Raw genomic sequence first — 14,693 nt, forward strand, 5'->3', positions numbered from 1 at the left:
AAAAACAAAGTTTCAACACCATACATCAAAGATATTTATCATGTTAACAATAAACTTACCGAGACATTAATTTTATACAGAAGAACATGTGCAAGACTAATAAAAAAATATTTTTAAAACAAAACCATCCAAGATCTAAGATTGTAATTTAAAGAAAGAAAAAAATGTTCTGCACGACACGCACGGACATTATGATTTCAAGCTTTTTTTAAAAAAAGAAAAAAGAAAAAAAAGGAATTATCATGAGATAACTCTGACGGTAAAAAAAGGAAAGGCTTACGTGGAAACTTGTGGCGGTCAGGAAGTAGAAGACGAAATCACTAAACAATCTGCAGCGCTCTCCCCCCAACTTCCTTTCTCTCTTTCCCCTGACCGTGCGTTTTTGTTTTTTTGTATGTGCTGATTATTTGGACTTCAAAAAGGAAAAAAAAAAAAAAACGGAAAACACTTGAGAGATCGATCTCGGCGTGCTTTCTTGTGAAGGAAAATTAATAGAATCGAACGGTCAGGATTCAATGGGAGACGTCCGTGGAGGATGCTGCCCGCCGATGGATCTGTTCCGTTCGGAGCCGATGCAGTTGGTCCAGCTCATCATCCCCATCGAGTCCGCTCACCTCACCGTCGCTTATCTCGGTGACCTCGGCATCCTCCAATTCAAAGACGTCCGTACACTCTCTTACTCGTTAACACTTCGTAATGCTACTCTTCGATGCTCAAATTCTTTCAAAATTTGTACTCTCACTTGGTTCCACTTCAGAATTTTGACTTTAATTTAGGCGCTTGAGTCTTGATCGTAGTTTAGGAATACCCTAGACTGGAACTATGTGCCGGAAATTCTTTGAAGTAGAGATCGGTTTTTCGTTTTTGTTTATTTCCTTTTGATGAACAGTTTGTTAGGGTTTTGGTTTTACCCATCAATTTATTTCTTGTTCTTTTTTTTTCAAAAAAGTAAAACATTTCTTTGTGATTTGATGGACCAAGTGGTGGAGATTTGACACTGATGTTCTTGATTTGTTTGATGTATTACAGCTCAATTCAGAGAAGAGTCCATTTCAGCGAACTTATGCTTCTCAGGTATTTTCTTTTCTGCTTTATGAATAGTGACATTGATATATTCACATTTAAAACAGGCCAGAGTTGCTGATCATTCTCCTTTCTTCTTCTTCTACTTTTTCTGCTCCACATCTTATATCACTCTGGAAAGTGAAATATACACTCGGAAATTATATAGTAGTAAAATAGAACTATCACTGGCTGTAAAATGTTGATGATAAATAATACTCCATCCCTTAACCTAAAAGTTGGTTTCTGATTCATTGCATGCACTTTGTAGCACATGCTTTTATTTAAGCAAGTATGAGAAGAGTTCAACTGATATTAGGATCTAGAAAGATAAATGTTGGGTTTGAATCAACTAACCTTACTGCCTTTCTATTGTAAGGGAAGTATTATATCTTGCACTTGTGATTATTCTTATGAGTTACTTGAAAAATTTTTATGATGTTATGTTTTTGTTGCCATAAATATGCCATTTAGTATTTTTCAAATTCTGGTGGTGAGTCGTTGTTTCTTAACATCTCTTTCTCATGAAGATAAAAAAATGTGGAGAGATGGCGCGCAAGTTGCGTTTTTTCAAGGAGCAAATGGTAAAAGCAGGCTTCTCCCCTTCGACAAAATCTGAGGCACGCGGGGACATCGATGTGGATGACTTAGAGGTACATCATCTATTGTCAATAAATGCTTTCTTTATTTTATTCTTTAACTCAAATTGTTTTTTTCTTTGTTATGTGCTAGGTGAAACTTGGAGAGCTTGAGGCAGAGCTGATTGAAATGAATGCAAATGGTGAAAAATTGCAGCGCAGTTATAATGAGCTGGTTGAGTATAAGCTTGTTTTGCAAAAGGTATGGCTTTGTTTGCTGCCCTAATCAGGTGACTTTTGTCAAGGTTCTCATCGTAGTTCCTACTGATACTTTTACATCATGGAAACAATAACATGAAAGATGGACATTAAAGTTGCTAATTCTTGCAGTGAAAGATTATGTGTTTGTAGGCGTAAAACATTTCGGATTTGAAACACTGAGCTATCAATTGGATAGACACTGTTATTGGATGTTCAATCAGATAAAGAATTAATTTAATAACGGAGTTTTATATGGTATTATGTTATTGTTTTAGAAAATATTCTTAGTGGAGTTGAATTCAAATATCAATTTGCTCTCATTTGCAAGTGAAGTATTTCTTTTTAAATTTGTCACTCTCTCTAAAATCAGGTGGATATCTATTTTCAAAGTTTCATTTCCTTCCAGCTTGTTATGCTCTATCTGTATAATGATTTCATAAATTTCTTTTTTTTTTTGTTCTGTTTAGGCTGGTGAGTTTTTTGCTTCAGCTCAACACAGTGCTGTAGCTCAGCAGAGAGAAATGGAATCACGTCAAATGGGTGAAGAATCCATCGAAACTCCTTTATTACAAGACCAAGTATAGTACCATCTTTCTTTCAGTATGCTGTACTATCCAGCATGTCATATCTTTACTCATAAAAATCTCCTCACTATTTTGTAGGAAACCACAATTGATTTATCGAAGCAAGTGAAGCTGGGGTTCATCACTGGCCTTGTTCCTAGGGAAAAATCTATGGCATTTGAGAGGATTTTATTTCGTGCTACTAGGGGCAATGTGTTACTCAAGCAGGTTCCTGTGGAGGACCCTGTCACAGATCCTGTTTCCGGAGAGAAGGTGATAGTTGTTTTTGCAGTTTTGCTCCAATTGTTTGAATATTTTGGTAAAGAAGAGGGATGAGAACTTAATTTAACTATGGCATGCATGATATATTTGAAGTAGTGTTTACTGCACATTATTTGGATCACAAAACGCAGATGGATACACATAGACATGTGCATGAAAGAATGTTTATTATGTTCTTTTATGTTATCAGACATGCATGGTCTTCATCATGTGCTGTGCAGACAATTCACCATTTATTTGAAGACCTTCGACTTCTTATTCTGAAAGAGTGTCAAGCAAAGATTATTTTGCATGTGAGCGTATGTTCATGGACATGTGAATGTATGCAAATAGCAGACCCTTCGTCGAGCTGGAATTTTAAAATTGGTCAAATTTTTTAGCTTAATGAACAATACCATTCTGGGTGTAGGATTTATTATGTAATCCACTCAGGTCATGCTTATGTATGTTGTTTAGCTGGTGTAGTTTTCTGAATTTTGGACTTATGAAAAGAAGATTATTGTTGTCTAATTTTGTACTAAGTTTTTGTGTTGTCTTTAATTTGTGAATGTCAATGTGCAGATGGAGAAAAATGTATTCGTGGTTTTCTACTCTGGAGAAAGAGCAAAGAACAAAATTCTCAAGATATGTGAAGCTTTTGGAGCTAATCGTTATCCTTTTGCTGAGGACCTAGGCAAACAGGCTTTGATGATAACAGAGGTATGGATTAATTTTTTGCTTGTAACTGTCTTTCGAAGTTCTTTCTTAATGGTTTCACAGACTGATGCTTGGCTGTTTGTTGGTGTTTCTTAGCATCATATGCTTGTTCCTCAATGTCATTCCTGGCCGTCCAATTCCCTTTTAATTAGATTGTCTGAATTTGCATTTAGATCTTTTCTTGCACGGGCCACGTGTTTTTGTTTGACTGATCTCTTTGATCACTATAAATTTCAGGTTTCAGGAAGAATTACAGAGCTGAAAACTACCATAGATGCTGGATCTTATCACCGGGACAATTTGTTGCGGACTATTGGAGACCAGTTTGAGCAATGGAACCTTAAGGTCTGTTTTAATTATATTACTTCTTGATTATCTTTTCTCATTTTTTTATAAATTATGTAACATTTGCTTATATTTTACCTCTTGCACATGAGATGTATTGAGATGCTAATGAACTGTTGCAGTCATAAACTGATGTTTTAATTATTTGGATTTAGTTCAGTGAGTAAACTATATTTTCTTAAACTCCTGAAGGTGAAGAAAGAGAAATCAATCTATCACACTCTAAATATGCTTAGTCTTGATGTGACAAAGAAGTGTCTTGTGGCTGAGGGATGGAGCCCTGTTTTTGCCACAAAACAGGTATTAATTTTCTGTCCTTTGTGCTTTACATTTCAACAGGTGTTCTTTTTGTCCTGGCTTGAAAGTTTTAATTGGTTGCATCCTGATCTTTCTGAAATTATGGTTGGCCTCTATGATCTATTAGAGAAATGTTGTAGTAGATTATTTATGTATGAGTTTGAGCATTTTTGGTGCAGGTTCAGGAGTCATTGCAGCGGGCTGCATTTGATTCCAACTCTCAAGTTGGAGCCATTTTCCAGGTCTTGAGTACAAGAGAATCACCACCTACCTACTTCCGCACAAATAAATTTACTTCTGCTTTTCAGGAAATTGTTGACGCGTATGGGTAAGTTCACAATAAAATTGACACCCATGTGTTCTGAGATATGTGTTTGGGTGTGTGTGTGTGTGTGTGTGTGTGTAACCTGATTGCTATATATACTTTATAACATGCACATGCTTTTTAGGAATTTGGTGCATTTTTATGTGGCCTTTTGATCATCTGCTTATATAGCATAATATATTTGATTAAATACGAGTATTCACCTCCTTCAGACTAGGGAATTAGGAGCAGACATTCTATCTGTTGCTTACCACTGTACTTCAATGCAACAATTTTTGGAAGGGATAAGATCTATAATACAGCCTGTTGATATTAGGGTGATAATTTAATGGCTAGATTAATGAATTATTCACTGCCAAGCTGCATAGGGTCAGAAAATAGATAATCATGGTATAAGAGCTATTCCTAATTCATTCGTAAAGATCCTGAAAAATTATTTAAGGTTACTATTGAACTCAAAGAAAAGATTGTTCAGTATTTTTTTGTGTTATTTTGACCTATATTTGTACATTTTTATGTTCTTGTTGTCTATTCAGTTTTTCATATCCTAGTGGTAAATTCACCTGGTTATTGGATTCTTGCTTTGGTGTTTTATTTTGGAGTATGTATTTTGTCCGTATTTTTTGCATCGATGTGCATGTGTTAATTTGCCAGTAACAAACAGAATTGTAATGCTTTTTATTGCATTTAATTGCAGGGTGGCAAAGTATCAGGAAGCAAATCCTGGTGTATACACTATTATTACATTCCCTTTCCTTTTTGCTGTCATGTTTGGTGATTGGGGGCATGGAATATGCTTGTTGCTTGCAACATTATTTTTTATTGTCCGGGAAAAGAAACTTTCTAGTCAGGTAATTTCTTGTGATGATGTAATCAGGTTTCAACTTATACAGCTTATATGCTGGTATGAAAACAGTTTGAGGACATATTTATTCTTGCATTGGGTATTTTTCTCAATTTGTTTTTTATTTGAGTTATAAACTTATGCTATATTTATTTGTACCTTGAAGGATAATGATTTCTCGAAATATACATCCATTTGTCTTATTTATGTTTTGATTTGTGTCAGAGTTCGCTATATATCTAGCTTCCTTTTCACTTGCTGTGTATATTGCTACTTCTTTGTAGGTCTCATCAGTTATTAAACTGCTGAAGGAATAAGATTCATTGATGTTTTAATTGGGATAACAAATTGTTCAGAATCTCTTAAATATTTTTTTTAATGAAGTGGTTAATAGACGTGACATGGGATTATTTTACAAAGACTTTTGAACTTTTTCTCTGAAGAGCAAAGGTTGATAGGGTTCTCATTTATGTGTATTATGAACAATATCACATCATGGATTTTTTGGTAACATGACCTTGCCATGTCTGGGCTTTTGATTTGATGGGTTATTTTGCAAAGTATGAGTACCTGCTAGTTTTCCCTGTTTGTAAGCTTTATCTGTATTGGTCAGTTATCTCTATGGATGGAACCTGAGTAAATTATATTTCTTGGGAACTGCAGAAACTTGGAGATATCACTGAAATGACCTTTGGTGGTCGTTATGTTATTATGATGATGGCACTCTTCTCAATTTATACTGGTTTGATCTATAATGAGTTCTTCTCTGTGCCCTTTGAGTTATTTGGTCGCTCAGCTTATGCTTGTCGTGATCTCACTTGCCGGTATTTCACTTGGACTTTGTGATAATACCAAATATTGTATAAGCTTCCTATTATGGTATACTTCCGTTACAGCATTTTGACTGCCTTTTTGCAGGGATGCTTCTACTGTTGGTTTGATTAAGGTGCGTGAAACTTACCCATTTGGGGTGGATCCTGCATGGCATGGTACCCGTAGTGAGCTGCCATTCCTGAACTCTCTGAAGATGAAAATGTCAATACTTCTTGGGGTGGCTCAGATGAACCTTGGAATTATTTTGAGTTATTTCAATGCAACATTCTTTGGTAGTAGTCTGAACGTTTGGTAAGTTTGATATGCTGACCAAGATCTTAGCTTGCTCTGTTTTTAATGTGATTGCTAATTGAAAGGTGGCATTTGCTCATGCATATTGTCCAGGTTTCAATTTATTCCCCAGATGATATTTTTGAACAGCCTATTTGGCTATCTATCACTCCTTATTATTGTGAAATGGTGCACTGGCTCACAAGCTGATTTGTACCACGTAATGATTTACATGTTCCTGAGTCCTACTGATGAATTGGGTGAAAATCAGCTTTTTCCTGGCCAAAAAACAGTTCAGGTTGTTTCTCTTTCATTTTTCGGTTATTTTTAATTTTAGTACCTTTCATTGGAGGAATGTACATCCAACTTATTGTCTTGTGCATTTCTTTCCAGCTCGTGCTATTATTACTTGCCCTGGTTTCTGTGCCGTGGATGCTATTACCAAGGCCTTTTCTTCTAAAGAAACAACATGAAAATGTATGTTATTCTGCTCTCTCCGAATTTCTGGCTAAGCATGTTTTAAGCATTATTTTCATCCTCTTTCCGTCACTTATTATACATGCCGTTTGATTAGCAGCATCAAGGCCAATCATACACACCACTTGAAAGCACAGATGACACTCTCCATTCTGAGGCAAATAATGATTCCCATGGTCATGGTCACGAGGAATTTGAGTTTAGTGAAGTCTTTGTGCATCAACTCATACATACTATAGAGTTTGTGCTTGGTGCAGTTTCAAATACAGCCTCATACCTTCGATTATGGGCCCTCAGGTATGTCATTAGTAATTGAAATTTATGCTTACCAAATTTTACTTTTGGTTTGAGTTTCAGAAAGATCAAGTCTTTGATGAACATTGTTTTGTGCTTGCACAGCCCATGTGATTGTATAAACTTGTTGAAATAACCATGAGGAAATAGTTTTCTTTTCTGCGTAGTGCTCACAGGCAGAGTTTTCTTTGACATACGTATCTGATCCTCATAGAGAAATGCTTTGTACCTTCTAGCATATGTTCCACAAGATAGGCTTTAGTCATTTACACATTTCTTCATATGTTCTTTGTGTTCTTTTATATGAATGTTATCTGATCTTAGCAAAGCCTAACTGCAATTTGCATCCTGTTCTTTTCTTTATGCAGTCTTGCTCATTCTGAGTTGTCAGTTGTGTTCTACGAGAAAGTTCTTCTCCTTGCTTGGGGGTACGTCTTGCACATTATCTATACTTTTATGTGCTCAACAAGCCGAGCAAAACAAATCTAGGCACTTTATATCTTATGATATTGCTCTTGTGACTCCTTAATTCTTAGTCTTTTTCATTCAGTGAGTTCTCTGAGTTTATAGATCTATACTTCATGGGCCTGTGGATATGCATGATGATGTTGTGCTTTTTGCTTGCTACAGGTTTAACAATATAATCATCCTCATCGTTGGCATCATCATCTTTATTTTTGCAACCGTTGGTGTGTTGCTAGTTATGGAAACCCTTAGTGCTTTCCTACATGCATTGCGACTTCACTGGGTTGAATTCCAGAACAAATTCTACGAGGGAGATGGTTACAAGTTTTATCCATTTTCATTTGCGTTACTCGGTGATGAAGATGATTGAAGCACTTGAATGAATAAATAATGTCGATGGGCGTTGAGCGTGGATAGGTATGAAGTTATGTTGATTTTTTCATTTGAACATGATAAGAAGTCCATTCAGATGCACCCTGTAAGGGGAGTTGAGAAGGCTTTCTACAGCCTGAGCACACTGCCTCTTGACCTTCCAATTGGTGTTTGTTTGGTATTGGAAGGAATAAGTGGCCTACTGGTTGGGTTGGTATCTTTGTATGTTGGTAGTAGTCATGTAATAATACTTAATTTAATTTATTTTTCTATTTATATAAAATAAAAAGAAAAAAAAAATATTTCAAGAGCTTACGGTTGTTTGGCTGCTTTGGTTGTCTTCGCAAGGCATTGATGCCTGGGTGACGATGATTGCAATCTTTCCTCAAGTATAATCTAAATATACGTGTTATCTTTGTTGCTGTTTCTACTTATAATCACCCTGTGGCTTGTTGAATAGAAGTGCAGTGTCGAAGTCAGTTTTTTGTGCAGTGTTTTAAGTCTGTGATTCATAAATTTTTGTACAAACTGGTAGCACAGTTCTAATCAACCAACTTGTCAAGAAACGTTTGTAACTCATATCCATGATTAAAATTAAAGGTAGATTAAAGGGAGGCGAACCGAGGATGGGGCATGAAGGTTGATAGATGCAACAAAAACATTCACTATGAAAACATCATGACAAAAGTGAATTAAACTTGCACTGAAAGGATAAATAAAGTGAAAACCTTGGAACTTAAAAAGCCATAAAAAACACTATAGTTGTTTTAACCCATTCAGAAACACAAGAAATTTAAAGCTTATGCAAACATTGGAGTTCCTGAATAATTGTAACATGGTATATACAAACAACTGGTGTGTAAGGAACAACAACAATGATGTCACACACCCTACTGAGAGTTGGTATCAACAGCAGCAACTGTCGATACCATGGAGTCTACTCCACAAATATTGCGACCCCGGCAGATTTTGTAGAATCCATCCTCCCCCCAGCTTTCTCCCCATGAGTTCTTAATGATCCAGTATGGTTTATCCTTCATGCGGACTGGAGCATAGCCAGCTGAACCATACCCCACCAACAGTACTCCATGATCCAGGCGCTTTGAGCAAATGTAAGGGCAAGAAACTCCCTTAATATATGTCTGCATGAACACTGCATTGATAGCCACTGCATTCAGATGAAAAGAACAAACAGTTAGGAATGATGAAACCCATTAATCATCAATCGTTATCACATGTTATGCAGAAAAAATTTAAACAAAAAGTTATGGGTCTATATTCATTTTACCTGCAAGAGGACCATTCTTCACAAGATTAGCAGCAATTTGGTCCTCATCAAGAGAAACAACACTGAAGTTGGCCACTTTTGCTGCAATCTTGCTCTTGTCAAATTTGCAGGTCCCACGGTCAGTGCCGGTGTAGGGGTAGTCCTCCTCACGCATAAGACCACCAGCTTTGAGAGTATACTCAAAAGCACTATTCATGAGCCCACCATTGCATCCAGAATCACAAGAATCTGGTTCCTCCGGATCACACTGCAAAGAAATTATTCAAAGCTCGACTTAGAAAAGGGTATATGAAATGGCCCACCCTTTAGTGTTCAAACTTTCCTAATCATTACACCCGAGCATTTAGCTCAGTGGTTGGTGCATAATCTCCCTGCCTTAAGAACAGGGTTCGAATCTCCCCTCTCCCAATTAAGAAAAAAAAAAAAACTTTCCTAATCATTGTATTCATCAATTAGTGTTGCAACAATTACCTCATAAGCTTAACTACTGATTAACTTCAAAAATTCATCAATTATTTTTCTTACGACTTCCTTGAGTATAAACAATATCTATATTATGATCATATTAAACAAAAAATAGAAACAATAATTAAAAAAAAAGTTCGAATTCAATCGAAACTTACAAGGTAGTTTTACTAATCATCATCAACTAGCTCCTTAAAATATACATACCCATTAGTATAAATTAAAGATCTAATACTCATACAAGTGATAGCAGCAAGCTAAGATTAAAATGAAATTAATTAGAATTAGCATTTGCCAGCTGAAACCATAAACCTAAGCATACATACACATTAAAACATTAAAAAACAAAACCAAAAAAAAACAGAAAGAGGTAAATGATCGAACCTCATGATCACAATCCACGAGCTGCTGCTCGCTAAGGCTCACGAGTTTCCCAGTTGCCAAAAAGTTAGCACCTTCCAAGGCACCTGTTGTACTAAATGACCAGCATGATCCGCATGAACCCTAATCAAAAAACAAAAAAAATTAACGCAATTCATTAAAGAAAGAAGAAGAAAATTTACAAAGGTCAATTTAAAAAAAAAAAAAAACCTGATTTTTGACGGGTGTAACAGCTCCTTTTTCACTCCAGTCAAAATCTTCAGGCAAATTATCGGTAGGCAAAATCGGTGCCTCGGTCGCATCTTTGGGCAGTCTCAATCTCCTTAACCCCAAATACGTCCTCCTGAACTCTCTCGGAGTCAAATCAGAGAACTGAGTCACCCCGTGACTCGCAGACGGGTCAAGCTTCTGATGACGCGCCGCACGTCTCAAGTTATCCTGAAAAACCTTGAACCTGTAATCGTGCTCCTCCTGCGACCCGTACGATTTCTTGAACCGACTCTTGAATAGCGAGAAGTGATGCTCGGCGGTCAGGAGCTGTGGCTCGGCTCCATCCTGACCGTCCGTTACTTGCCTGATCAACGGATCAACTTCCGATCCCTCGGCCGAGAAAGTCTCCGTAGAAATCACGCAAACGAAGCATAAAGAGAAAATAACAAAGAGAGAAAATACAAAGCGACGATCCATCTTCTCTTTAAAATTGAGAGTTGAAGAAAAGAGGGACAATGAAGGTGCGTAATTTATAGGGAACATTCGTTGCTGGGCTCCAAGGTTCAAAACTAACAGTCATGGGGGTATTTTCGGGATTTTCCAGAGCTTGCTTAGGTGTGAGGGAAAGGCTCGCCAATGGGGAGAAAACACGTGGTGGAGTGGGGGGCTGGGGTTGAATGACAGTTGCTTTCGGGTTTTGGGCTCTTGCTGCTAAGGAGTTGGATTCCATAACAATAGCGAAGATGTTGGATTGGATTGGGGAAGTTCGGGATTACCTTTGACACTGTTTCGGCCTTCTGTTTCTTTTGATCATACATGTCTTGTAATAACCCTTTTTTAGGATTTTAACAGTTTTTTTTCCTTGCCTCAGCTAATTGGTTGGGTTTGTTCTTATGCAAGATAAAATATAAGTCTTGTTTTTCAAGGAAGAATATTTCTTTATCCTTGTTATACGGTCTTCTAACTTTTTCCCATGAATCTATAATTAATCCTTATTTATTTTTATAATTACATATGTGAGTTTAATGAAATATTTTCGACTTAATGATTTGTTCATGGATATTTACAATAGTAATTAGGTTCATCATTCATGAATTGTGCCCACCAACATTGCAAGCAAATTGTTCATGCTAAATTGGTCATAATTTTTTAGGATTACCTCATTCCACACAAATTGTTCCTTATCCGTAAAACCATTACCAACAATGTTCTGTTCAATTTATAGTGTTTTTTTTCCTTTAGCATTGTGCTCCTTTTGGATTTGCTTTAAGGCTAAAAGCCAGTTGCTTGCACCGTTTATAGGAATACATAGACAATGATGAAATGACGACAACCAAATCCCTAAAAAAAACAAAGCTGGAAAAGGAAAATCCTCGAAAAAAACGAACTATTCCAATCCATTATCCATGATGTGGTTCGACCGAGAAATTCGGGTTTGGCTCGAATGTCCAAGGAATTTTTCGGTTCTATCTGTCCAGCCTCAGCGATTTCGGTCCAAGTTTCGTCTGGGCTGAGATAACTAAGACCTTCTCCCCAAACAGCCGAGTTCTTGTAAATGTGAACCTAAGCCTGGCCCAACCATAGCACATCAACCGGAACAATAAGGTTAGCGCACCTCGCTCTTTCTCCTCTAGAAACACACGAGCCTAGCTCGAAAAGGACTCGATCTGATGTCAGACAACCAATACTTGACCTTTGTGAATTGCAATCATCAACTTTGGGAATACCTTCCTTTTTTTTTTTTTTCATGCTTTTGCTAAAAGATTACTCATTACATTTCCATATGAGGCACTTAATAAAGAATTAAGAGTGGTAATGATTTCAAGCTCACTATGCACAAATTGGATATCAAAACCAATTATGTAACAGAAAATTGCAAAAAATTGAAATCATTAGAATCCTAGTACTCCTATATCACGTGTGTTTTGGAATTTTGCTTGATTCTTGATCCAAGTAAAACTAAATGGGCAAAATTTCCACGAACAAAAAAGGTTACAATCACTGTCATGCATCCGTGAGGAAGCAATCTCTACATTGGCATAACATCTTATCAAATATCTAATAAAGAAGCCACTGAAACGAGAAACCACAACTCGTGAAGCTGCCTTTAAAGTTTTAGGACAGGTTGGAAAGGTTAACCCACAAAAAGTGAAAAAGTGAAACAAAAAAAAAATTTACAATTTTACACTAAAACTTAACATTGTCTTCATTGATTATTGGTTGGGTTGACGTCAAAAGTACAAAAATAAAATTTATTCCTTTGCTTTTCCTTTTTCATTTAATTAGAGTAATTTTTGAAAAAAAATTTTCTTCAAATCTCAAGAAAATTGAAAATCTAAAAAACCCATATCTTCAATTTTGTTGAAATTTGAAAGAAAGATGATAAATAATTTATTTTTTTGATTTTTATGTCAACTGATTATAAATAATCGATAATTCCATATTTTAATTTTGTCATATGATCATATCTGCTAATTAAGTCGTATGTCACATAAGTAAAAAAGATAATTAATATTAAATCTAACAAAATTACATTTCTATTAAACTAAAAAATTTATTTATGTCAAAATAAAAATTAAACAACTTGTTTGAATACAATAAATTATAAAAATTTTAATTAATTAAAACGAATATAATACAAAATCATTTTTATATTTATACCAACACACGAGCCTAATTCTAAAAGGGCTCTATCTGTTGTGAGGCAACTAACATTGACCTTTGAGAATGGCAATCATCAACTTTGGGAATAACCTTTTCTTTTTCATTCTTTTGATAAAGAGATTCCATATTATATTACCGTATGGAGCACTTAACAAAGGAATGAAAAAGTTGAGTCGGTGACAAAAAAATGGAGTGGTAATGATTTCTCTATGAGGTTTACAAGCTCACTATATACTCAATTTTGATATCAAAACCGATTTTTGTATGCTCTTTATATCAAATGTGACAGAAGGTGCAAGAAAAATACAAATAAAGAAATATTGTGGTACTGCTATACTACATGTTTCTGGAATTTTGCTGCAATTTGGGCAAAAATTCTAGAAAATAGGTTACAATAATCATGCATGCATTAGGAAGCAATCTCTTCATTGGCATAACATCTTTTCAAATATCTAAAGAAGCTTTACATGCAGAAAAGACTAATCCCCACAATGGTGAAGCTTTTGGGACAAGTTCATAAGGTCAGCCAAACCAAAAAAAAAAAAAGTTAAACCCCTAGAAGTCAATAAGAAAACGAATCAGGATACGCGCATTTCCACAAAAGTGGGCCTGGAATGAGTGGTCATTAAATCATGGACAAGCCGTTTTGGGTCAGTCAACGAGGCGTTTTGTGGTCCAATATTCTGGGTGCTCCTGCTGCCTCCCCTTTTTTCACATTGTTTTAGCCACTTTGCTTCTCCGCTTCTCTCGAGCGTGTCACCCACACGGCCACACCCCTCCGGAGTCGGGACAAAGTGTTGGCACGAGCAGTAAAGGAGAGTAGGAAAGATGAAAGCAAGATTCTTGGCGCAATAGATGATTAAGAAAAGGAGGTTCATGATTAAACAACGGATCAATTCAATACATGGGGGCGTAGGAGTTTTAAATTGACGATTACATATATATATATATATATATAATAGTAATAATAAGCTTCTATTTATTTTCCTTGAACCTTTCAGTAATGTTGGTTGATTTGGTGCTTCCAGTTCCATGCCTCCTTTTTATGCTCTTATGTGATTTTTCATTTTTGTGGGTTTCCTATATTGATTTGATTCTTGCATTAATATATATATATATATATATATATATATATATATATATTTGGATGAAGTTGGTTTAAAAATGAGAAGATTAAAATAAATAATGCTACAGTTATAAAAAACATGTATGTGTTTTTTTTATATTTTTAAAGTAAAATATTAAAAATATTCATAAATTATTTAAAGAAATTTATATTTATATTATATTTAATTAAATTTTATATTTTTATTTTAAGTTAAATAAGTTTTTATTACCAAAATTTGATTAACTATAATTAGCTAAAAATATTTATTAAATTATTTTATATCATATGATGCTGATATGACATATTAATTTATTATAATAAATGGTGATATGTCTTTATGACATATTCACATTTCGTCTTAATACATAAATTTATAAATAATATTTTGATTAATAATAATTAATTATAAAAATTTATTTAATTTAAAATAAAAATATATAAATTTTATTAAATATTATAAAAAAATAATTAAAATTTTTTAAAAAACTATACTTATTTTTAATACGAGAAAGGAGTTCTTCGAATTGAACTTCTTAAATAAGAAATAAATGAAAGTGGTAGGTGCAATGTATATCTAAAAAAAAAAAAATCATCTCTTTGACTATAATAGGA

The 14,693-nt window shown here is 35.1% G+C and overlaps 2 protein-coding genes across 3 annotated transcripts; one reads left to right on the forward strand and one right to left on the reverse strand.

The window, feature by feature from the left end:
- Positions 303 to 8,275, forward strand: LOC18607718 (V-type proton ATPase subunit a3). Of its 2 annotated transcripts, none has more exons than XM_007042012.2 (18): positions 303 to 662; positions 1,030 to 1,074; positions 1,593 to 1,715; positions 1,795 to 1,902; positions 2,369 to 2,479; positions 2,564 to 2,737; positions 3,308 to 3,445; positions 3,680 to 3,787; positions 3,980 to 4,087; positions 4,264 to 4,412; positions 5,107 to 5,260; positions 5,917 to 6,077; positions 6,172 to 6,378; positions 6,472 to 6,655; positions 6,751 to 6,834; positions 6,932 to 7,131; positions 7,497 to 7,556; positions 7,759 to 8,275. In XM_007042012.2, the coding sequence occupies exons 1-18, from the start codon at positions 516 to 518 to the stop codon at positions 7,961 to 7,963; spliced, it is 2,466 nt and encodes an 821-aa protein (XP_007042074.2). In that variant the 5' UTR covers positions 303 to 515; the 3' UTR covers positions 7,964 to 8,275. The 2 variants fall into 2 exon arrangements, with proteins under 2 accessions (XP_007042074.2, XP_007042075.2); XM_007042013.2 differs by having other exon boundaries at positions 304 to 662; positions 6,935 to 7,131.
- LOC18607719 (cysteine protease RD19A) lies at positions 8,664 to 10,826 on the reverse strand. The gene is made up of 4 exons (XM_007042015.2): positions 10,310 to 10,826; positions 10,103 to 10,222; positions 9,254 to 9,500; positions 8,664 to 9,133 (listed from the first exon to the last, which is right to left on the reverse strand). The coding sequence occupies exons 1-4, from the start codon at positions 10,784 to 10,786 to the stop codon at positions 8,856 to 8,858; spliced, it is 1,122 nt and encodes a 373-aa protein (XP_007042077.2). The 5' UTR covers positions 10,787 to 10,826; the 3' UTR covers positions 8,664 to 8,855.

Source organism: Theobroma cacao, chromosome 2, assembly GCF_000208745.1.
Source record: "Theobroma cacao cultivar B97-61/B2 chromosome 2, Criollo_cocoa_genome_V2, whole genome shotgun sequence".
Lineage (NCBI taxonomy): Eukaryota > Viridiplantae > Streptophyta > Magnoliopsida > Malvales > Malvaceae > Theobroma > Theobroma cacao.